This window comes from Rhinopithecus bieti, unplaced genomic scaffold, assembly GCF_001698545.2.
Source record: "Rhinopithecus bieti isolate Rb0 unplaced genomic scaffold, ASM169854v2 scaffold_49762, whole genome shotgun sequence".
In the NCBI taxonomy this organism is placed as follows: Eukaryota; Metazoa; Chordata; class Mammalia; order Primates; family Cercopithecidae; genus Rhinopithecus; species Rhinopithecus bieti.
The window spans coordinates 894,099-915,826 of NW_016819845.1; the positions used below are offsets into that span (position 1 = coordinate 894,099).

Below are 21,728 nucleotides of genomic sequence, written 5' to 3' on the forward strand. Positions count from 1 at the left end.
GGCTGGAGTGCAGTGGCCGGATCTCAGCTCACTGCAAGCTCCGCCTCCCGGGTTTACGCCATTCTCCTGCCTCAGCCTCCCGAGTAGCTGGGACTACAGGCGCCCGCCACCTCGCCCGGCTAGTTTTTGTATTTTTAGTAGAGACGGGGTTTCACCGTGTTAGCCAGGATGGTCTCGATCTCCTGACCTCGTGATCCGCCCTTCTCGGCCTCCCAAAGTGCTGGGATTACAGGCTTGAGCCACCGCGCCCGGCCCTCATACTGATATTTTCATTACCACTCTAATACCATGTTTTCACCCCCCTTCCCTGACAATGAGGCACCTGGCCCCACTATCCTTGTACATGTACACGTTTGACCAGTCTCTCTGTATGTAACAATCTCCTATCTCTTCCTCACCCTGACTGAGCTTAGACACCCTGCCCTGAGCCACTGCTGCCTCCTCACCCAGAGCAGCCTCTGACTTCCAGTTTTGAAACAATGGTTCTTATACTTTTTATTTTTTAATTTTTATTTTATGTGTGTTTTGAGATAGAGTCTCATTCTGTCACCCAGGCTGGAGTACAATGGCACCATCTCAGCTCACTGCAGCCTCAACCTCCCAGGCTCAAGTGATCCTCCCACCTTAGCCTCCCGAGTAGCTGGGACTACAGGCGCACACCAGCATGCCCAGCTAATTTTGTTCATTTTTTTGTGGAGATGAGGTCTCTCTATGCTGCCCAGGCTGGTCTCAAACTCGTGTTCTCAAGCAGTCCTCCCACCTCAGCCTCCCAAAGTGCTGGGATCACAGGCATGAGCCATTGTGCACAGCAGTTTCTGTATTTTTTAAATCGCGAGGCCCAGTTTCTGCTTGTCGGCCCCTGATGGTGACCTGGACAAAAGCTGGTTGTTAGCCACTTGGGGTATCGAGCCCCAGGGCACTGCTGTCAATTCAGCTTTAATCTGTATGGGAACTTTTAGATCCCCTGTGTACCCCCTCATTTAATACTCAGAGAAGCTGAGGCCCAGCAAGGGCCAGGGATTTCCTGCAGGTCCAAGACCAAGTTGGGGTGGAGTGAGGACGAGAACCCTCCCGCTGCAGCCCTTCCCCACTGCCTGGCTACTTGCTACTCATTTCTCCAGTCTTCTTAGGAGAACCCACGTGCCCTCCCCACTGGCCCAGGCTGGCCTTCCTATGACACGAAGCGGACCACATCCTTCTCTAGCTCTGCAGGGACTCTCTGCTCAAATGGTCACCGCCTAGGCCCCAGGCCTCATGTCATCTGCAGACACGTTTCATTTGTCCTGTAGAATGTTGGCCCACCGTTTGAGAATGGTGAACTTCCACGTCAAATTCCCTTATTTTTGGCTTCTCTTGGAAAATCAGAAGATCTGTCCTCCTGAGCCTGCATGTCTGCCTGGCAGGCATCAGCTGGGGCTCAGTGATGGCCACCCGCTGGGTTCTTTTCTCTCCATTCCCTCTCCCCACCCCCACCTCCCAAATTTGCTGACCTCTCATAGTCTCCCACAGTAGACCGCCCACCGGCTCCCATCGACACTTGGTGTGAGACTCCCTAGCCACAGCCTGGCCCTCAGGACCCTCTCCTCCAGCCGTGCCCCAGCTTTCCATCCTCCTCTCCCTCCACGCCAGGCCGTGCCCCATGCAGGAGAGAGGACGGTGCCCAGCTTCCTGGGTTCGGTCCTACTGTGTCTTTGCTTCTACTCCTCTCCTTGCCTAGGCTGCTCTTTCCCTCCACCCACCTCCTCCTCCTGCTCTGTGCACACATCACCCCTGTAGGAAGCTTCACTGAGGACCCCAGGCCAAGTTAGGTACCCCTCCTGAGTTAATCCACCACCTCGTGATGAGGATGCCACTACCTTCTCCTTCTGTTTCTTTGCCTCTACTGCTAACCTACAAACTGACTGGGCCAAGGGTTGATTTTTATCTCCTTGCCTGAGGGCCTAAAAGAGGGGGTGCGTAGTAGGTGCTGTGTAAATGTTAGTCAAACAAGCGTTAATAATAATAGTAACCACAAATATCCACATGGCATTTCTGGGTGCCAGGCTCCGCCTCAGTACTTTATATGTGCGCAGTCATTCGAGCCTCACCACCATGCTGTGAGATAGTTACAGTTGTTGCCCCCACTTTATAGACAAAGAAACTGAGGCACAGAGTTTGAGTGACGGACCCAGGGTGGCACAGTAGTGGTCATGGTTGAGCCCAGGCACCTGATTCCACAGCACATACTCTTACCTCTCACACAACTCTGTGTTAAAGTGACCCACACTTTCTGACTAAGGGATGTGAGTAAGTATGGACAGGTGAGTTGCAGAGACCCCCGACCTCCCGACCACACCCCAGCGCCAGCTTCTTGTACCCTCAGGGCCCCAAGCACAGGTGACTGGGAGCTAAGCAGGCAGCAGAGAAAGTGGTATCTTTTAACTTGGCAGCCTGCAGGAATTTTTCTCCCCTGAGGTCTTAGGAAACTGAGCTTGTTTCACGTGTAATTAGGGTGAGCACACTGATTCAAGCATCAGCCCTTACGCAAGGTTTCCAAGGCATTGCGTCGGGTTTAGCCAGGCACAGTCTTGTTTCCTAATCACCAAAGAGGAACCACACACCAGCTTGTCACCCCGGAGGGCTGGAGCCCCTGGCCTCTCCAGCAAGTCAAGTTCTGTCTGAGCGCCGAGAATGCCGTGTGGACTGAGGAGGGTTCTGTCGATCAAACTCTGCTGTGGGAGAACTGACTGCCGCACAGGTTCAAGTGAAGGAAAGGAAGCCAAGTGCGTGGGGAGCCTCCCCTGCGAGCTCTCTGCGTCACATCCTTTACAGACTCTTCTTTCCCCCACTCCTGTCCGTGGCCTCGCAGGGTCTAGTGGTAATGAATGGTCCCATATTTACAAAGGAGGAAACTTAGGCTCAGAGAGGTGAAGTCATTTGCTGAAGGTCACACGGTGAACAAGAGTACCAGCCGAGATTTGAACCAGGGTAGTCTGATTCCAGGGTCTTAACTCTTAAATAGCTGCTGTTAAAGCAGAGCCAGAATTAAACCCGTGTCTGTCTGATTCCAAAACCCTGAATTCTCCCACCACACCACACGATTTCCCTGAGCTCTGGTGGGATCCATAGGAAAGAAAGCTATCTGTCTGCTTCTGGGAGGGACAGAAACCACACAAGACAGGGACCAGAGCCATCACGAGCTGATGCTGAGACTGTGGGCTCCTGGCAGGACTTTCTGTTCACCTCATGCCTTAGCATTCTTAAGAAAAATCTCCATGAGGCCGACAGCAGGAGCTAGCGGGGCGCAGCAGGAGTGGAAACAGGAGGAGGCAGGAAAGGGAAGAGGGGGAGGAGAGGTGACGTGGAGCAAGAATGCAGCATCGTCACATAACTCGAGCAGGGCTGTGCGTTTCTCCGCTTCCTCTAGCGTCAGCGTCACCCCCGACTCAGGGGTTCCATTCACTCCTTAATTATCCAGTGCCTACTATGCACCAGGCCCATGCTAGGGTTTGGGAACGTGGCAGGGGACAAAACCTAACGAGGCGCCTGCCCTTGCGGAAGTCACACTCTGATGGAAGATCCACTGATGATTGGGAAGGTCATCTGGTGGCTCACGCCTGTAATCCCAGCACTTTGGGAGGCCAAGGTGGGCGGATTGCTTGAGCTCAGGAGTTTGAGACCAGCCTGGGCAACATGGCAAAACCCCGTCTCTACCAAAAATACAAAAATTAGCCAGGCATGGTGGCACATGCCCGTAGTCCCAGCTACTCGGGAGGCTGAGACATGAGACTCACTTGAACCCGGGAGGCAGAGGTTGCAGTGAACCAAGATTGCACAACTGCATTCCATCCTGGGTGACAGAGCGAGACCCTGTTAAAAAAACAAAATGTTATGAAGTAGAGATGACAAGGGGACGTGATCTAAGGGTGTTGTGGGGAGCAGGGATTCCATCAGAGAGGCCTCCCACCAGGCATCTTGGAGAAAGTGTCCTGAAAGAGCAGAAAAACTGTGGGAAGAACCATGGTTTGCTGAACCATGTGGCACATGAGCCAGAACCACTGCCTGCTGCCTTGAGACCCACCCTTTGTGCCCACCTCACTCCTGTTCCATTTGCTCTCTGCAGGTTTGACATCTACAGGAAGGTGCCCAAGGACCTTACGCAGCCAACGTACACCGGGGCCATTAGTGAGTAGCCATCCTCTGGCCATGCCCTCTGCCGCATCTCCACTGCCCATGCCTGCTCTCTCTATGCAGACCGTGTGAGCCAGGGAGGAAAGAAGGAAAGATAGGAGGGAGGGAAGAAATGCTGAGTATCTTACGGGAGCCCTTCCAACATTTCTTCACTTAATCTCTATCCTTACTGTAACCCTGCAAGGTATAGGCACCATCTGGAAGAACACAAAAGAAATTGTCAAGAGTAGGTGCCAGGCCGGGCGCGGTGGCTCACGCCTGTAATCCCAGCGCTTCGGGAGGCCAAGGCAGGTGGATCAATTGAGATCAGGAGTTTGAGACCAGCCTGACCAACATGCTGAAACCCTGTCTCTACTAAAAATACAAAATTAGCCAGACTTGGTGGCACATGCCTGTAATCCCATCTACTCAGGAGGCTAAGGCAGGAGAATTGCTTGAACCAGAGAGGCGGAGGTTGCAGTGAACCAAGACCACGCCATTGCACTCCAGCCTGGGTGACAAGAGCGAGACTCTGTCTCAAAAAAAAAAAAAAAAAAAAAAAAAAAACAACCCATAGCTGCCCCTGGGAGAGGAATTGGGCCCAGGGATAGGAGAGAGATTTACTTTTCTCTTTATACCTTAGAAACGATTTGAGTTTTTCACCAAAGCATGTTTTATCCATTAAAAAAAAAATCACGATCTCATCCAGATTTGGGGTTCTGAAGACCATTCTTCAATAAAAAGAACCATGGCTCCTTGGAGAAGTGCCTGATTTCAGGGCTAGGCAGGGTAAGGAAAGAGGAGCCTGGAGCACCTGGTGTCAGCAGGACCTAGGAGCCAACTTGAAAGCCAGCCTGTGACGGTAATAAAATAAATAATGACATTATTGGCTTAGAAGGCAGAGAATTAAGAAGGAGTTCTGTGAGTCCTAATTAATATCAATAAATGGGGGAGAAGAGACAAATCCTTCCAGAAGATTTCCAAAATATACAGGTTGAATATCTCTTATCCAAAATGCTTAGGTCAAGTGTCTCAGATTTTGGATTTCAGATTTTAGAATATTTGCATTATACTTATCAGTTGAGCATCCTGCACCCAAAAACCTGAAATCCAAAATGCTCCAGTGAGCATTTCCTTTGAGCATCACGTTGGCACTGAAAATGTTTCAAATTTTGGAGCACTTAGAATTTTGGATTTTCAGATTTGGGATACTCAACATGTATGTAGCTTTTCTCCCAGCCGGGTGATAGAGTTTAATTCCCCTCTCCTTGAGTGTGGGCTTAGTAACTCTATTTCAAGGAATAGAGAATGGGAAGGAAAAATATGTGGCAAGTGCCAGTGAGGAACCAGGTGAGGAAGGTTGGCATCACCAGTGATAAGCCACATGCATATCATGAGCCCCTGACAGGATGCATGGAGGCACCTTGCCTCCATGGGATCGTCCCCCAAAACCGCAGTTCAGTCTAATCATGAGAAAACTCACAATCCCAGGTCAGGGGACATTCTATAGCATACTTGACCAGTACTCTTCCAAAGTGGCAAGGTCTTGAAAAACACCAAAGGACAAGGAACTGTCACTGATCAGAGACTAAGGACCCAGGATGAAAATGCAAAGTGGACTCCCGGATCAGTTCCTGAAACAGAAATCAGGAGTTTGTGGGGAAACTAATGAAGCCCAAATAAAGTCCGTAGCCGAGTTCATGGTACTGTACTAATGTTAATTTCTTCATTTTGACAAATGTAAGATGCTAACATAAGGGGAAGCCCAGTGAAGGGCATATGGGAACTGTCTGTACTACCTTCGCATCTATGATTATTCTACAGTAAAAAGTTTTAAAAACACACCAAAGCCACCTTGAAAACAGGAGATGCTTTTGCCTCATTTTCCCAATGAGAAAATGAGCTGAGAGAGGTGAGTTGAAATTTCACAGCTCACAAAATATGGAGCCATGACTCATACTCAGGTGGGCCTCCTTGCACCCCACATGCCCCTCAGTGCCTGGTGTGGGAGAAGGACCTGCCCTGCTGACGGTCCCAGCCCTGCTGTCTGAGCAGGGTCCTGGGCCGGGCAGTCGGCCATACTGGAGTCCATTTCTCCTGGTTCAGGCCGTTCTCAGTTGGGGGAGGACCTTGGGGATCCGGCTGGGCTTGTTGAAGCTGCAAGATGCCTTAGAGAGCCCTGAGGAAGGGATAGCACAGCCGCATGGCAGGATGCATGTCACATAGGCTCCGTGTTCCGGCAGAGCAACATTCATCCTCCCATTTAGCAGCAGTATGACTGGGCAAGTCACTCCCCTCTCTGAGCCTCAGTTTCCTGATCTGGAGATTAAATGTGTCCCTGGACATGTCTTGTGCAGGGCATGTGCTAACCCCTCAGCGCACGGACGACTCTCCTTCTTATCACTGTCCTCCTGGAGCCTGCAACCCATGAGGACCTCTGGCCTGAGAAGCTGTGCAGCTTTGTGCCTCGACCCCCGAGGAAAGGATATGGAGGGGACCATGAGAGGAAAGAGACTTGGTAGTTTATGAACCTGATCCAAAAAAATCAAATGAGGTTTCCTGCCCCATTTCTACCATCCACCAATAGCTCCATCCTCTTCCCCCTTCTCCATCTCTGCAGTCTCTCCCTTGTCTGGTATGTTTAACAGTCAGGTGTGTATTTATTTTGTAGAGTTTTAAAAAAATATTTTAGGCCTTTTTTTTTTTTTTTTTTTTTTTTTTTGAGATGGAGTCTCGCTTTGTCCCCCAGGCTGGAGTGCAGTGGCACGATCTTGGTTCACTGCAACTTCTGCCTCCCGGGTTCAAGCAATTCTTGTGCCTCAGCCTCCCCAAGTAGTTGGGACTACAGACGCCTGCCACTATGCCAAGCTAATTTTTGTATTTTTAGTAGAGACGGGGTTTCACCATGTTGGATTGGCCAGGCTGGTCTCAAACTCCTGACCTCAAGTGATCCACCTACTTTGGCCTCCCAAAGTGCTGGGATTACAGGTGAGAGCCATTGCGCCTGGCCTATTTAGGCTTTGATATACGTATATCACTGATTGAAACACAAAAAGGAGCATACTCTGCACACTGTTCTTCCCTTGCCTTTCTTCCACTGATACATCCTGGGCACCTTTCCTGCCAGCGGATAAATAGCCACCACATTCTTCTTTCCAGCTGTGTCACATTCTGTTATCTGGCTGACCTACGGGGCCTGTGGCCAGCCCCTGAGGGTAGACATTCCCCATTCTGGTTTGTTGGACATCCTTGTCCATATCTTTTTGTATCCTTGTACAGTTATTTCTGTAAGGTAACTTCCCTAGAAGAGGAATTACTGGGTTAAAGAGTATGAGTGTTTTGAAACTTACAAGGTCCTGCCAAAGGGCCCTCCAGGGACATAGTCTGATAGACAGTTTCAGCCACAGCACAGGAGACAGCAAATTTCCTTACACAAGAGGAAAGGCGTGAGGCATAGGAAACCAGCCCTTAGCTACCATTTAGTGCACAAATATTTATTAACCAGGTCCTTGGGCCAGGCGCCATGCCAAGCCCTGGGACTGTGCTGATGAACGGGCTTCCATCTTTGTCCTTGAGGAGCACACGGCCAGGCAGCGCAGGCCACTCGGACACACACCATTTCATTACTTTGTGGTAGGTGCTATTAATAACTGAAGGAAAGATCAGGGCATTGGAGACTCACAGCTCAGGGTTTAAATTTTGCCTCCTCCACTTACGTGACTGTGTGACCTTGGACAAATTCCTTGGCCTCTCGGAGCCTTGGGTCTCAGGTCCAGTGCCCCCTTTGGCTGGCCGTACCAGGTTTCCTACCAGCAAGCCTTCTCCTGGGGTCACATTCCTACTCTCCAACGCCTGAGTCAGTTTCAGAAGAAGTCTGGAGTCGGAGAGCCATAGAGTCTTGCCCAAACATGGACTGAAAAACCTTCATCAAAAAAAGCCTTCAGTATCAGAAGGCCTTTCTGGTTGAAATAGTTTTACCTTCTGTCGTGTTTTCATTCATTCGTTCAACAAATATTTATTTTATACCTTGTCTGAGCCAGGCACTGTGCTAATCCCTGAGGCCACAGTGGCATTGAGATCTGGTCTCTGTCCTCCTCGTCTATCTGGGGTAAGGGTAACACACGCCATGAATGCGTGTGATTGGGACCTTTGAACCACCTGAATCTCTGCCAAGCAGACTTGGCACTTACTGTGTCCACCTGCTGGGCTGACCAGGCTTCAGTCCGAGCCTTGAAAAAGCATACAGATCTCAGAAGGAGGCCTTTCCATCCGCATACCCCTGGCTCTGGTGTGGATGGAATTAGAACCCTGGGACACGTCTCCAGGCATGGAGCACAGAAAGTAGCTAGGAGGCCTGGACCCAGCCAAGTCAGCACCGACTTTTGAACACTCCCTCTTTTGTTTCGTTTTGTTTTTTTGAGACAGAATTTTGCTCTCGTTGCCCAGCCTGAAGTGCAATGGCTCACTGCAACCTCCGCCTCTCCGATTCAAGTGGTTCCCATGTCTCAGCCTTCCAAGTGGTTGGGATTACAGGCGCCTGCCACCGCACCTGGCTAATTTTTGTATTTTTAGTGGAGATGGGTTTTCACCGTGTTGGCCAGGCTGGTCTCAAACTCCTGACCTCAAGTTATCCACCTGCCTCGGCCTCCCAAAGTGCTGGGATTATAGGCGTGAGACACCATGCCCAGCAACACTCTCTATTTTGTGCCTGTTCATCATTGCAGCATCCAATGAGTTGTCAGGGCTTGGGGGAGGAGGGTGCAGAAGATTCTGAAATATGGTTCCTATATGATCCTGGTCAGAAAGTTGCAAGCTTCCAAAGCAAGGATGTTTTGCCTGCTCAGTTTTCCAAGAGGTTTAATAGCCTCAGTTTGCAGGTGAGAAAGGAAAGAACAAGAGCCAGGAAATTTGGATTGACAGCTGATCTCTTCCAGTGGATTTGTTCAGCAGCTGGAGAAGACAATTTGAAATTAATCCCTCTGCCATTCGAAAATGAAAGAAAACACAGCCACTCAGTAAACTGATGTAGAACCTGTTTTGAAATAGATTGCTGAGTGAGCAAAGCTTGGTGGAAAAGAGTGTGCCCATTACGCTGCTGTTCGCTTAGGGGGATATATGTATATATATGTTTAAATGTCCATGGATGGACACAGGAAACTGTAACAGGGAATCGGGGGCTGCAGATCAGGAGAGACAGACTCACTTTTTTATACAGCTGGATTTTTTTTTTAATATATAATATGCATCGTTAACTATTTTTTTCTTTAAAATTTTTTGTTTGTTTCTCACTCTGTCTTATAGTGCTGATGATAACTCCTTTTTTTTTTTTTTTAAGTAAAACCTTTAAGTGCTTCCCCAGTACAACTTTTCAAAGTTTGGGAGAAACTGGGAGTAATTCTAGTATCCCCCATGTCTCAGGGTGGTTGGAGAGACTCAGTGAGCAGTCTGGGGACATCCTGCCCTTCACTTGGAGCCTAAGGTCTTGAGGTTCCTTTTCTCAGGGCATTGGCTCTAAAACACGTGGGTTCCAGTCCTGCCTCTCCTGCCCCCACACAGTGAAGCCTTGGGCCAGCCTCCTTGTCTCGCTCTGCCTCTACACCCTTAACATGGGCACCGTCCCCCTCAAGGTGGTGGGAGTGTGAGGTGACAGGACATCTGTTAATGCACTCACGACAGGGCACATAGTAGGTACCCAGTGAACACTCTTTCCCCTTCCCTCGGAATGGATCTTTGGCTATTTGTTTTGAAGACAGACAGAAAGATGGCTATTTGCTTTGAAGATAGATTGATCAGTCGATCAATGACTGTTTGTTTTAGATATAGGTAGATGGGCAGATAGATATACATAAATAGATACGGGCCGGGTGCGGTGGCTCACGCCTATAATCCCAGCACTTTGGGAGGCCGAGGCGGGCAGATCACAAGGTCAGGAGATCGAGACCATCCTGGCTAACACAGTGAAACCCCATCTCTACTAAAAATACAAAAATTAGCCGGGCGAGGTGGTGGGCGCCTGTAGTCCCAGCTACTCGGGAGGCTGAGGCAGGAGAATGGCATGAATCCAGGAGGTGGAGCTTGCAATCAGCCAAGATTGCGCCACTGCACTCCAGCCTGGGCAACAGAGCAAGACTCCGTCTCAAAAATAAATTAATAAATAAATAAAAATAAATAAATAGATATGGAGTAAGAAAAATAATAGAGATAACTGGCTGTCACATCCGTGATGCTGGCTCTGCCAGTCCAGGTGCAGGCTGCAGAGAATACAGCAGAATTAGCAAGAGGAACGGGGAAGTCTTCTTTGCAGGAAACTGAGGGTCAACCAATGTGTCAAATCACTTTCCCCAGGTCACCAAACCCTTCCCACATCTCCCTGATGGAAGTCCTACTCATGAGCTGGTGCTCAAGTAATTGTTACCTGCTGGGCTCTGTTTCAAGCTCAATCCTTATGTTACTGAGATCCTCAGAGCAGCCCTATAAGGCAGGCACTACCATTGCTGCCATTTACAGGCGAGGAAGTGGAGGCACAGAGAAGCTAAGTAACTCACTTAGGGCCATGCAGCAGGTGAGCAGTGAGCGTGGTACTGGGATGTGAGCCCTTGCCCACTAAGCTCCTCTGGGATAAACTTAGGTGGGGCGTATTCAGCCCTCATTTTGTATCCTGGGAGCTGACTCTCTGCCATACACAATACCTATTAGTGCCTCCCATATTCCCAGCCCCAGGCCAGGCACTGGAACTCCAGAGTATTTGTCTTTCTGGATATGAATCTAGTGGGAGAAACAGCCACAGATAACCAATAAAATGTGGAACATGTTCAAGTAGAGGCTGGGAACACAGAGGAAAAAGTGACCAGCTCCACCTCTGGGAGTGGGGGAAGCTTCCCATCAAAAGGGACGTTTGAGTCGGGCCTGGGAGGATGAGTAGGAGTTCACCAAGCAGAGAGGATAACCATGGAGAAGGAGGGATGATGAGTCTAGCAAAGGAACAGAAATGAAAGGCATGTTTAGGGAATAGCATGTAGCTCGGTGTGGCTGGGTGGTTGGACATTGTGGGGAGTGTCAGGAGATGGGGCTCGTGAGTGGAGTTGAGGGCCGGACCCTGGGGCACTTGTTATGTCCTGCCTCCAAGGAGTGACTCCAGGGTCCACCAGCCCCAGTGTCCTTAGGCAGATGAGAGAAAAACAGCTGACATGGCCAACCCCAGAATTCTGTTCTACACTCTCTGCATTTTAAACATATTGGACCGGCCGCGTGCGATGGCTCATGCCTGTAATCTCAGCACTTTGGGAGGCTGAGGCAGGTGGTTCACTTGCGAACAGGAGTTCAAGACCGGCCTGGCCAACATGGTGAAACCCCGTCTCTACTAAAAATAAATAAATTAGCTGGGTGTCGTGGCGGGCACCTGTAATCCCAGCTACTCGGGAGGCTGAGGCAGAAGAATCACTTAAACCCAGGAGGTGGAAGTTGCAGTGAGCCAAGATTGCGCCACTGCACTCCAGCCTGGGCGAGAGAGCAAGGCCCTGTCTCAAAAATAAAGAAATAATAAACATATTGGGCTATTCTTCATTTCCATAAAGAATTATTTCTTCTCTGGAAGCACCGCTGTCTGTAGCCTCATTTTCCTTCTTCTAAGGACAGGGGCACAGTATGGATGGCACCACAGAGGATGGTGATAAACAGCAACGGACTCTGCCTCAGCCTCAGAACCAGAAAGGCAGAAAGGAATGGTGGGGCCTGTGGCAAACTCGTGGGCTCAGACCCTCTGTGGGAACAAGGGTTAGATGTTCTTCTGGAGAAGGCAGAACGCTGGCCTTTTATGTGAAATATGCTGATTGTTCAAGGTGGACTCCAAATTGTGAAATATGTTATCACTCAAGCCAAACATTTGTTCCTCTACCTTCGGCTGGCCTCTGCATTAAAGAGCTCTCCTGGAAGGAAGTGGGGCCAACCCCAGGAGGCTTGCTCATGTTGGCAGGTTGATCCACACCTGGAGGCCAGAACAGCATCCCAAAGGCAGGGGGTGGGGCTGGTTCATATTGAGGCTCGAGTCAGAAGGGGCTTTGGAGGGTCTGTGGGCAGGTCCCCACACCCTTGTCCTGGGGCCTCGTTCCTCTTTCCTCTAGGCTGGTCTTCCTTCGTCAGTGCCCACCACCCTTAACAGTTTGCATTTCTGTTGTTTCTTCCAGTCTCCATCTGCTGCTGCCTCTTCATCCTCTTCCTCTTCCTCTCGGAGCTCACTGGATTTATAACGACAGAAGTGTAAGTCATACTTCCCCGATGGGGCATTCCAGGACGTTCTGAGACCCCAGACAAGAAGAGGGAGGGGGCTTTGGCCAGGTGGATCACACCTGTAATCCCAGCACTTTGGGAGGCTGAGGCGGGCGGATCACCTGAGGTCAGGAGTTCGAAAACAGTCTGGCCAACATGGTGATACCCTGTCTCTACTAAAAATACAAAAATTAGCTGAGCGTGGTGGTGGGTGCCTGTAATCTCAGCTACTGGGGAGGCTGAGGCAGGAGAATTGCTTGACCCTGGGAGGCAGAGGTTGCAGTGAGCCAAGATTGCACCACTGCAGTCCAGCCTGAATGACAAAGCAAGACACTGTCTCAAAAAAAAAAAAAGAGAGAGAGAGAGAGAGGGGTCTTAAAAAGAAGAGAAAGTTCCAAACCTTCCAACTTCTGTCTCCAAGCCTGTGGCATCGGTTGCTCTTCTGTTTCTTAAAAGGACTATAAAGTCAGAGCAAAAGTGAATATTGCCTTGTTAAAGCTGAAGAGAACATTTTGGTTCTGTTCCGTGGGGGTTCTCCTGGGTTCACAGATGAACAGAAATAATTTGCTCATCTCTGCTATCCCTTTGTTAGGCCAGTGGGCTTTTTTCCCTCTGAATCATCACAGGGTCATTTGATGTGAGAACTGAAGAGTTCAGAGAAACCAATGGATACAGCTTCCTACCGGAGGGGGCGAGGTTGCTGACATCAGCACCCGGCCCCCTGGACTAACCCCCTTCCCATTTCTCAGGCCCACACTTGGTGAGGAATTAGTGCAGGTTTCCTGGCAGTGGGTGACGCAGTTAATCCATCCCTGATTCCTAGAATTATCTGTTGTCTGGATAACCCAGTAAACGCTCTGGGGTGTGTGTAACAGAATGCCATTGGAATTATGCAGTCACAACCTCATCGGACGCCCCTCTGAGATGGAATTAGACCCAGGAGCTTCCTGCCTTTGGCACTGGCTTGAGGCTTCAAAGCCTCTTCGCTTCTGTGTTTACAGCCCGGAAAGTCATCACAGAGCTGGGCCCTGGCCACCCACTCTCCTGCTCAGCACTGGAATTTTCTTTTTCACTAATGGGATTTCTTGGTTTCCTTTGCGCTCCACTCAGCCACAAGACAATAGGAAACTAAATACATAGCCGCTTAGCCCAAGACAACTCTCATTATACAAGCATTACCACCTTTAGTTCTCAAACAGCCCCAGGAGGGAGCTGTCCCCTCTTTACAAAGAGGAAATTGAGGCCCAGGGAGGTGGAAGGACCTGCCCACAGCCATATAGTTAGGAGGTGGCTCCCAGCCCACCCTGTCTCCTGAGCCTACGTGTGTTTGACCAGCACACTGAGAGGCCTATGAGATGGGAGGGCTGGTCTCGCCTTGTTTCTGGGTATACCTTTCAGCCCTCCCCTGGTATGGGAGAGTTTGCCTTTCCTGGTCACTCTGATCCTGTTTTAACCCTGATGGCACCAAAGCCCAGGGGACCTTTTACAGTGGTGGGAAGAGTACTGGTTAAGGCATTGGGAGACCCAGGGCCAGGTCTCTGCTTAATTACTACTTTGCTGTGTGACCCTAGGCAAGCTGCCAAACCCCTCTGGGTCTCAGTATTGGTAGCCAAATGAAGGAGAGTAGACCAGAGTCTGAGCTCCCTTCCAGCTCTGGGAGAGGTTGGTCTGCTTCCCAAGACATGACTGTGTGGCCACGCAGGGTTCGAAGAAGGGATTTTATTCGCCCCAGGCCTCCAATGGGAGATGACCATATCCAAGTCAAGCATCTTCCCTCTGTACAGCTTCATCACTGGGCATCTCAGGATCACCCTATCACAAATCAGAGGTCGAAGCAGGGAGAGCAGCAAGGGGTTGAGACTTGCTGATGTTATGAGGTACCTGTTGTATGCCAGGCACCCAGTGGCCTCTGCAGGCTGTACCCCACTCTCTAGGAGGGGACCTGCTAGGCTTGGCAGGCCTGTCATGTTCTGAGCACGGTGACAGAGGCACACATGTGTCATCTGCTGAGACCAGGCACCAGAAGGTGGCTTTATGTGTTTTGGGCAGGAGCACCAGCAGGTGCAAAGGGCCTGAGGCAGGGATTACCTGGTACATGCAAAAGGCAGGAGGAAGGCCAATCAGCCAGGACAAAGCGAGCAAGCAGAAAGGGTAGGAGGTGGAGCAGGTAGGACGGAGACGGGCCAGGCCTTTTGCACTGCCAGGTAGAATTGGGACTCACTTCTTTTTTTTTTTTTTTTTTGGAGACAGAGTCTTGCTCTGTCGCCCAGGCTGTAGTGCAGTGGCATGATCTCAGCTCACTGCAACCTCTGCCTCCCGGGTTCAAGAGATTCTCATGCTTTAGCCTCCCGAGTAGCTGGAATTAACAGGCAAGTGCCACCATTTTCAGCTAATTTTTGTATTTTTAGTAGAGACAGGATTTCACCATGTTGGTCAGGCTGGTCTCGAACTCCTGACCTCAAATGATCCACCTGCCTCAGCCTCCCAAAGTGGTGAGATTACAGGCGTGAGCCGCTACGCCCCGCCTGGGACTCACTTCTTGATGATGAGCTCATGGAGCCCAGGGCCGGATCTGCTCACTCACTGCTCTGTGGCTTCACACGTGGAGGAGCTGAAAATGCCAGTGGAGGACATAGTCAGCAAGCAAACAAGACTAGACTGTATCAATCAGGGGCAAGTACTCCAAAGACAAGGACTAAAGCAGGGCAGCAGGTAGAAAATGAGACAGCTGCAGGCACAGGATATTTTGTGAGGCTCAAACAAGATTATTTAGCTGAAAGCTACTTAATATAGTGCCGGATATACTTTAATATCACAAGGTCCATAGCTCTTCGTGCATTTATTCATTTCCTACATAGTTCCCGTCTAACTCTAAAAAGGTTTTAAGGCCGCTCCGCACTAGGCATGTAAGTACTCAGTGAATGTGAACTCCTCGTCCCCTCTTCCGCTTTGAGTTAAGAAGATGCCTCTCTTGCCTGCTGCTGACAGCGTGTGGGGTGGCATTCCCAGCTCATCCCACTTGAGGTGGGGCACTGAGGCAATGGGCCGCCGACAAGTGAGTTTTGACGTCACAGCTTGAGGCTCGAGCAGGTGGGGCCCCACCCGCAAAATGCCTGGGAGCACTGGGGAAGGGCCCTTCCAGCAAGCCCAGACAACTCATGCAGTCTCCCCAGGGTAGGGCTGCTGCTTTCTGAAGAGCATTTCATGTTCCCGCTGCTCCCCATTCCGCTGCGCCAGGACTTCCTCTCCCTGTCTCCCGGGGGCAGCCTGGATGCTCTGACCCCACCGAGTCCCGGGAGAGGTACAAAGCTTAGATGATGAGGGGAGGAAGGGGGCCGGGTGCAGTGGCTCACACCTGTAATCCCAGCACTTTGAAAAGCCAAGGCCAGAGGATCACTTGAGCCCAGAAGTTCAAGAGCAGCCTGGACAACACCGTGAGATCCTGTCTCTGCAGAAAAATTTTAAAAACATTAGCTGGCCATGCACGCACACACCTGTAGGCTCAGCTACTTGGGAGGCTGAGGTGGGAGGATCACTTGAGCTCAGGAGATCCAGGCTGCAGTGAGCCGTGATGGCGCCATGGCATTCCAGCCTGGGAGACAGAGTGAAACCATGTCTCAAACAAAAACAAAAACAAAGCAAAACAAAACAAAAACATGAGGGGACATTTTTTGAGCGTTTGCCTTAAGTCTAACCCTGTGCTAAGTCAGCGGCTGGAGAGAGGGAGGGAGGCAGGGATGAATAGAGAGATCTGTCCGGAGCTGAGGCCAGAGGCTCCAACTATGAAGGTACAGTGACCCTAATGCCCCCTTCCCTCCCTGCTGCCTCCTTACCAAGGTGCAGGACTTGCCCAAAGGGCTTCCTCAGGGTGAGCCCTAGGACTTACTAAGCAATCGAGAGGAGAAAGCATTGAATCTTTGGGGTCTTCCAGTTGTCAGAAGCTTGTGACCCCAGGAAACCCTGCAGGTTTGGGAAGAACCGAAGGTCACAGTTCTCTTTTTCTGAGTGGCTGGCCCTCTGTGGCAGGTTTGTGGCTACAGTGGGGTCAGTGCCCCCTCCTGTCACCGTGAGATTGTAACTTAAGGAAATGAGGTCACCGTTGGTTGGATCAACATGGCTCCAGCCCCAGCCTGTGGTTATCAGTGACATAAGACGCTTATTCTGGCCTGGGCCTGGTTGGCGGGGAGGGGGAGGCACATTTGTTTGGGTGGTTGGGCTCCAACCTGGCTTTGGACAGGCTGGTAATTATCCTTGGGAAAGAGGCTCCACAGAGTGTTCTGAAACTCCGTGTTTTCAGGGCGCAGGCCCCTCCTCAGGCAACCTGGCCACAGAATGTTCCAGCCTCTGACTGCCCAGTCTCTGACTGCTCTTAATAATTGTTAACCTCATGAGGTGCTGGGATTATAGGCGTGCATACTGCGCCAAGCAGGTCAGCACTTCATGATGGTCATCTCCTTGGTCATCGCAGGAACCCTCGAGGTAACTACTACTGTTCACCCCATGTTATACCTGGGGAAACTGAGGCACCAGGCGGCCAAAACCACATGAAGCAGTAAGTGGTGAAACTGGAGGCAAACCCAGGTCTGTGCTGCTAAAGCCCAGACTCAGCACCTCTCCTCTGTTTTACCCCACTTCCCTGCCCTGAGCATTTCAGGGCCCCAGGCTCACGGGAGCCACCACTTTTTGGTTAGAATAGTTGACTGGAAGACTTGGATGCACCCTTCTAGGGTGAGGTGGCCAAACAGGCAGCCTGGGAGGTGGGAGCTTGGAGGTCACCTGGAATCATGTTCTCACAGGCTCCCGGTAGGAGGCCCGGAGTGGGGAGCAGTAGCTTAACCAGGAGGAGGAGCTGGAAGTCTCCAGGTTGCCTGCCTTGAGCCTGGGTTGTGAACCAGGCTGGGTAGAGGGCCCCAGGCATCCCATTAAGGAGCATGAAGGACATTGCTCTTAGCAATCGGAGGCCTGAGGGCGTCTGAGTGTGGAGTGACGGGTTTATGTCTCAGGCAGTTCACCTCCTGTGAAGATGGGTTTGGTGTGGGGCCATCCAGAGGCCAAAGCCCTGCTGGGAGCTGGGGGATGACCCAAGTCAGAGGGGCTGAGGGTGCTGGGACTTTGGCTTTGGAGCAGGGGTGGGCAGAACCCAGTGGCTGGCTGTCAAGGGATGTATTTTAGACATCCACGCGGTTGGTACTAGATGCACATACTTCGACCTGGACGAGTCAGGATTTGAAACTCAAGGTTCCGGAGTGCGTGCTTGCAGAATCTCCATCCCTCCCTCCACCCCACCCCAAGCCCTTGCGGCGGGCCTCACTGCCGCCTAAGTTTCCATTTAATCAAATTTTGAAGCATGGAGGTCAGATACTTCAGGCAGGAATCTGAACTATTTAAGGGCTCTTCTAAAAGCAAATAAAATTGTTTTGTATAGATGTCATCGAACTCATGCCTCAGACTAGAATTTCAAGGCCCTCCACCACATTCCATTTACACTCCCCCCACCCACACCTCCCCGGGCCCTTGCGTACCTCTCCCTACAAGGCCACTGCCCACCCACACCCCACCCTCCCACGCACTCGCCACGCTGGGCCTGACTCCCTGACGCCATCTGGCGTCCCCCACCTGGAATGTGCTCCCGAGGGCTCCACCAGCGCGTGCCTTCCCTGCGTCCTGGGAGTTCTGCTGAGGACTCCCTTCTCCACTCAGGCTCATTCCACCGAAGTTTGTGAGCACAAACTCTGTGCTGAGGCTCGTGGAGCCCCCGTCCTGGGGGTGTTAATGGGGTGGGGAAGGCTTGTGGGACAGGCGCAACTGGACCCCTAAGCACTCCTGTACCCTGCAGGCACCTGGGCCACGGTGGGGAGGGGGCACACCTGAAGATTATGAAAAAGGACTAGGATGCCTGCATCACAAGTCCACTTGAGGGCCACCGGCCCCTCAGTTTTTCACCCATTCCCATCCCATCCAGGCAGTGCAATGCCTTGGAAAGAGCATGGGCTCTGGGCCCCCTGTCCTTGAGCTGGGATCCTGCCTCTGCCTCCTCCTGGTCCTATGATCTTGGCCAGCCATCTTTGCTCCTCTGAGCCTGGTTTCGTCGATGTGAAGGGAGAACAGTACCCTTGTTAAACACTGGATCAACTCATTGAGCATCAATATTAATACTAATGATAAAACAGTAGACATTTATTGAGCACTTACTGTTTACTAAGACCACACTTAGCATTGCGCTTGTTCTCATTTGATCTTCTCAGCAACCCCATGGCATAGATACTATGATTGTCCCCATTTTACATCTGGGGAAACTGCTGGACGGGAAACCCCTTGCCCAAGTCAATCAGCCAAGAGGTGGCAGAGCCAGGATTTGAACCCTGGTAGCCTGGGCTTCCCTCGCGATGCTGTATTTTCTTTACCAAGAAGGGTCTGGAATCAGCGCTCGAGACAGAGAGATGAGTCTCACACATGCACACTCACACACTGACTCACACTCACTAACATATACACACTCATTCACTCACTCATTCTCCTGCCCTGGGGCAGCCAACAGCTTGACCTGGCAGTCCTCCAGCAGCCCTGTGAAGTAGATGGAATCTTTATCCTTATTTTCCTCTTTCTCTCTCCTTTCCTCTCTCCCTCCTTCCTTTCCTTTCTTATTATTTTAGTGAGGTATTTGTAACTTACATACAGCGAAGTGCACAAATCTTAAGGTAGAGGCCTAATGAATTTTCACCTGTGTTTACACGTGTAACCATCACTCAGATGAAGACATAATACATTCTATCACCAAAGAAGGGTCCCTTGAGCCCCTCCCAGTCAGTAGCCCCCACCACTACTATTCTGACTTCCATTGCCATAGATTAATTTTGCCTATTTTCAAACTGATTGAAAGCTTTTCTAGTTTTACAGATGAGGAAACTGAGGCTCGGAGAGGTGAAGCAGTGTGTCCTGGGTCTCCCAGCTTCTAAGTGGCAGAGCCAGGAGGTGAGCCCATACCTGTCTGCCACTGCCTCCATTGGCCTTCCCACTGCCCACACTGGTACAGGGGAGTCAGGCCCATGGAAGTCCTCAAACCACAATGAATCCACAAAAAACATTTCCTTTTCTTCCAGGTGGGTTGATTTCTGGCAGCCCGTTGGCCTTTTAAAATCAGTTCAGCCCTAGCCAATGAAATTAGTTAGCCTTGGCAGGCCCTTGCCATGGGGTGGCTGTGGGCGAGCCTGTGGCGCTGGCTGGGGTGGCAGGAAGCCAGCAGCCTGGGAACATTTGCCTTGGACACGAAGGCGGCTTTATTGACCTCATCAGGCAGCCCAGGTGATGGAATTGTGTTTATCCCACAGCCTGGGGGCCCTCCAGGAAGGAGCCTGGGAGCAGCCAGTTCTGGCCTTACATAACCAGCCGGGCCAGAGTGCCGCAGGCCGTCCCTGCCCAGCACCGCTGCCCCCTTGTTCTGGGTGGCCCTCTAGTCCGGCGGAGCCTGTTCTGTGCTTATTCTGGTTAGGAAGACAGGGACCCACGCCTGGGAGAGGCTTCCTGGGGCCTTGTGGGTGAGCTCACCTTGGCACCACACCTGGGATTCACTTTGCTCTTGGCTGAGGTCACCTCCAGAGGGTTGCCAGTGGATGACATCATCCCACAATCCCTCAGTGCTATGCAGAGGCCCAGCCTCGCCTGGTGGGAAAGGTGAGTTGCTTCAAGGAAGAGTCCCAGGCGGCTTCCTGGCTGGGAAGGGAAGCCGAGGCTCTCCTTAGTTGACTGTGTGTTAATCACCCAGCAATTTCATTACTCTAACAGCTCTCCAGAGTTGCAAATTATAGCTGGGGTAGAAATTGGGTGCTGAAGGCCAGGGCAGAGCATTTGGCTGTAGGGAGGCCAGTCCTCCTCGGGCCTGTTACCGGCGGGTCTTTGTTCTTAGATCTGGGGTTCTTGGCCTCACGGATTCCAAGGAATGGAACCTTGGGCCATGTGGTGAGTGTAATAGCTCTATTGGAAGCCGTGGATCACGGAAGACAACTGTGGAACCCAGCGACCAGTGTTCAGCTCAATTAGGATGAACCCGGGCACTTAGCCATGCAGGAACAACGGCGAGCCTCTAGCCCGGTGGGGAGCGGCAATGGGCGCCTCGCTGGATTAGAAGCACAGCAGACACCCTGCTGGATCCAGAGGGGTAGAAGTCAGCGGCGGGTCTGTGACGGCTGCGATCAACAGTGGTGGACTGCGAGCTAAAGCTCAGCTCGAACTGGAACAAACATGGACCAGAAGAGTGTGCAGTTGCAGGATTTAATAGAGTGAAAACAGGGCTCCCATACAAAGGAAGGGGACCCAAAGGGGGTTGCCCGATTCGGCTCGAATGCCTGAGTTTATATCCCGGTCATTTTCCCTCCCCCTGTGTTCTCAGGCGATAGATGATTTGGCTGTTTCTTTACCTCCTGCTTTTAGCCTAATTGGTATTTTAGTGAGCTCCCTTTACTACCTGATTGGCCAGCTGTGAGCTGAGTTACAAGCCCCGTGTTTAAAGGTGGATGCGACCACCTTCCCCAGCTAGGCTTAGGAATTCTTAGTTGGCCTAGGAAATCCAGCTAGTCCTGTCTCTCATAGCCTCCTGGGCTCTTGTTTGCCCCTCTCCCTCCAGCTTCTTCGTTCTTGGTGGCCTCTGATTGGAGCCAACACTACAAGCAAGGTCAAGTGCAGGCCCGTGTCTCCCCTCTCCCATCCTAAGGCTTCCCAGGACCAGGGCCCTCCTTCATTTTCTTCCTTGACCCTGATGCTGAGGAGAGGGCTGGGAGGCAGCCTGAGCTGTGGAAAGCCTGGGTTGAGATTCTAGCTCAGCTACTTGCTAGCGTGTGACCCTGGGGATGGGACACACCCTCTCTGAGCCTGTTTCCGGTTTTAAGATGGGGCTCAGGGCATTTCACAGGCGCACACAGGATGGCGTGAATGCGTGTAGTCGGCCTCCTAACTTAACGAGTAGGGGCCCATCTGTTGCACTCTTGTCTCTGGGAATATCCTTGTGGGCCCCACAGAGAAACAGGCCCCAGGCATCTTTCAGAGCCCACCGTTCCTTGTGAACAGCATCACACCAGGTGCTAGGGGTGCAAAGATGTGGTCTTAGTAAAAACGAAATTCCTTTGCTTTGGTCCTACTCATTCTTTCTCTAAGATGTGGCCATTTACAAAGCTCTCTTGGAGTCTTCATTGCTTAGATAGGGCAGTTCTCTTTTGTTTTACAGCCGAGGGACTGGACCCAAGGGGCCTAATAAATGTTTAACCACAGCCCAGCCACCTGAAGCACTGCCCCCTTCAGCTGCCCCCTCCCCCCGGCTAGGC

At 51.3% G+C, this 21,728-nt stretch overlaps 1 protein-coding gene across 3 annotated transcripts in view; it reads left to right on the forward strand.

The window, feature by feature from the left end:
• The window catches only part of ERGIC1 (endoplasmic reticulum-golgi intermediate compartment 1), a 120,854-nt gene that overhangs the window by 52,988 nt on the left and 46,138 nt on the right, over positions 1–21,728 (forward strand). For all 3 annotated transcript variants that reach the window (XM_017859277.1, XM_017859275.1, XM_017859276.1), the window contains 2 exons: positions 4,103–4,164; positions 12,333–12,405. In XM_017859277.1, the coding sequence (XP_017714766.1) occupies positions 4,103–4,164; positions 12,333–12,405 (135 nt within the window). The remainder of the gene's footprint in view (positions 1–4,102; positions 4,165–12,332; positions 12,406–21,728) is intronic.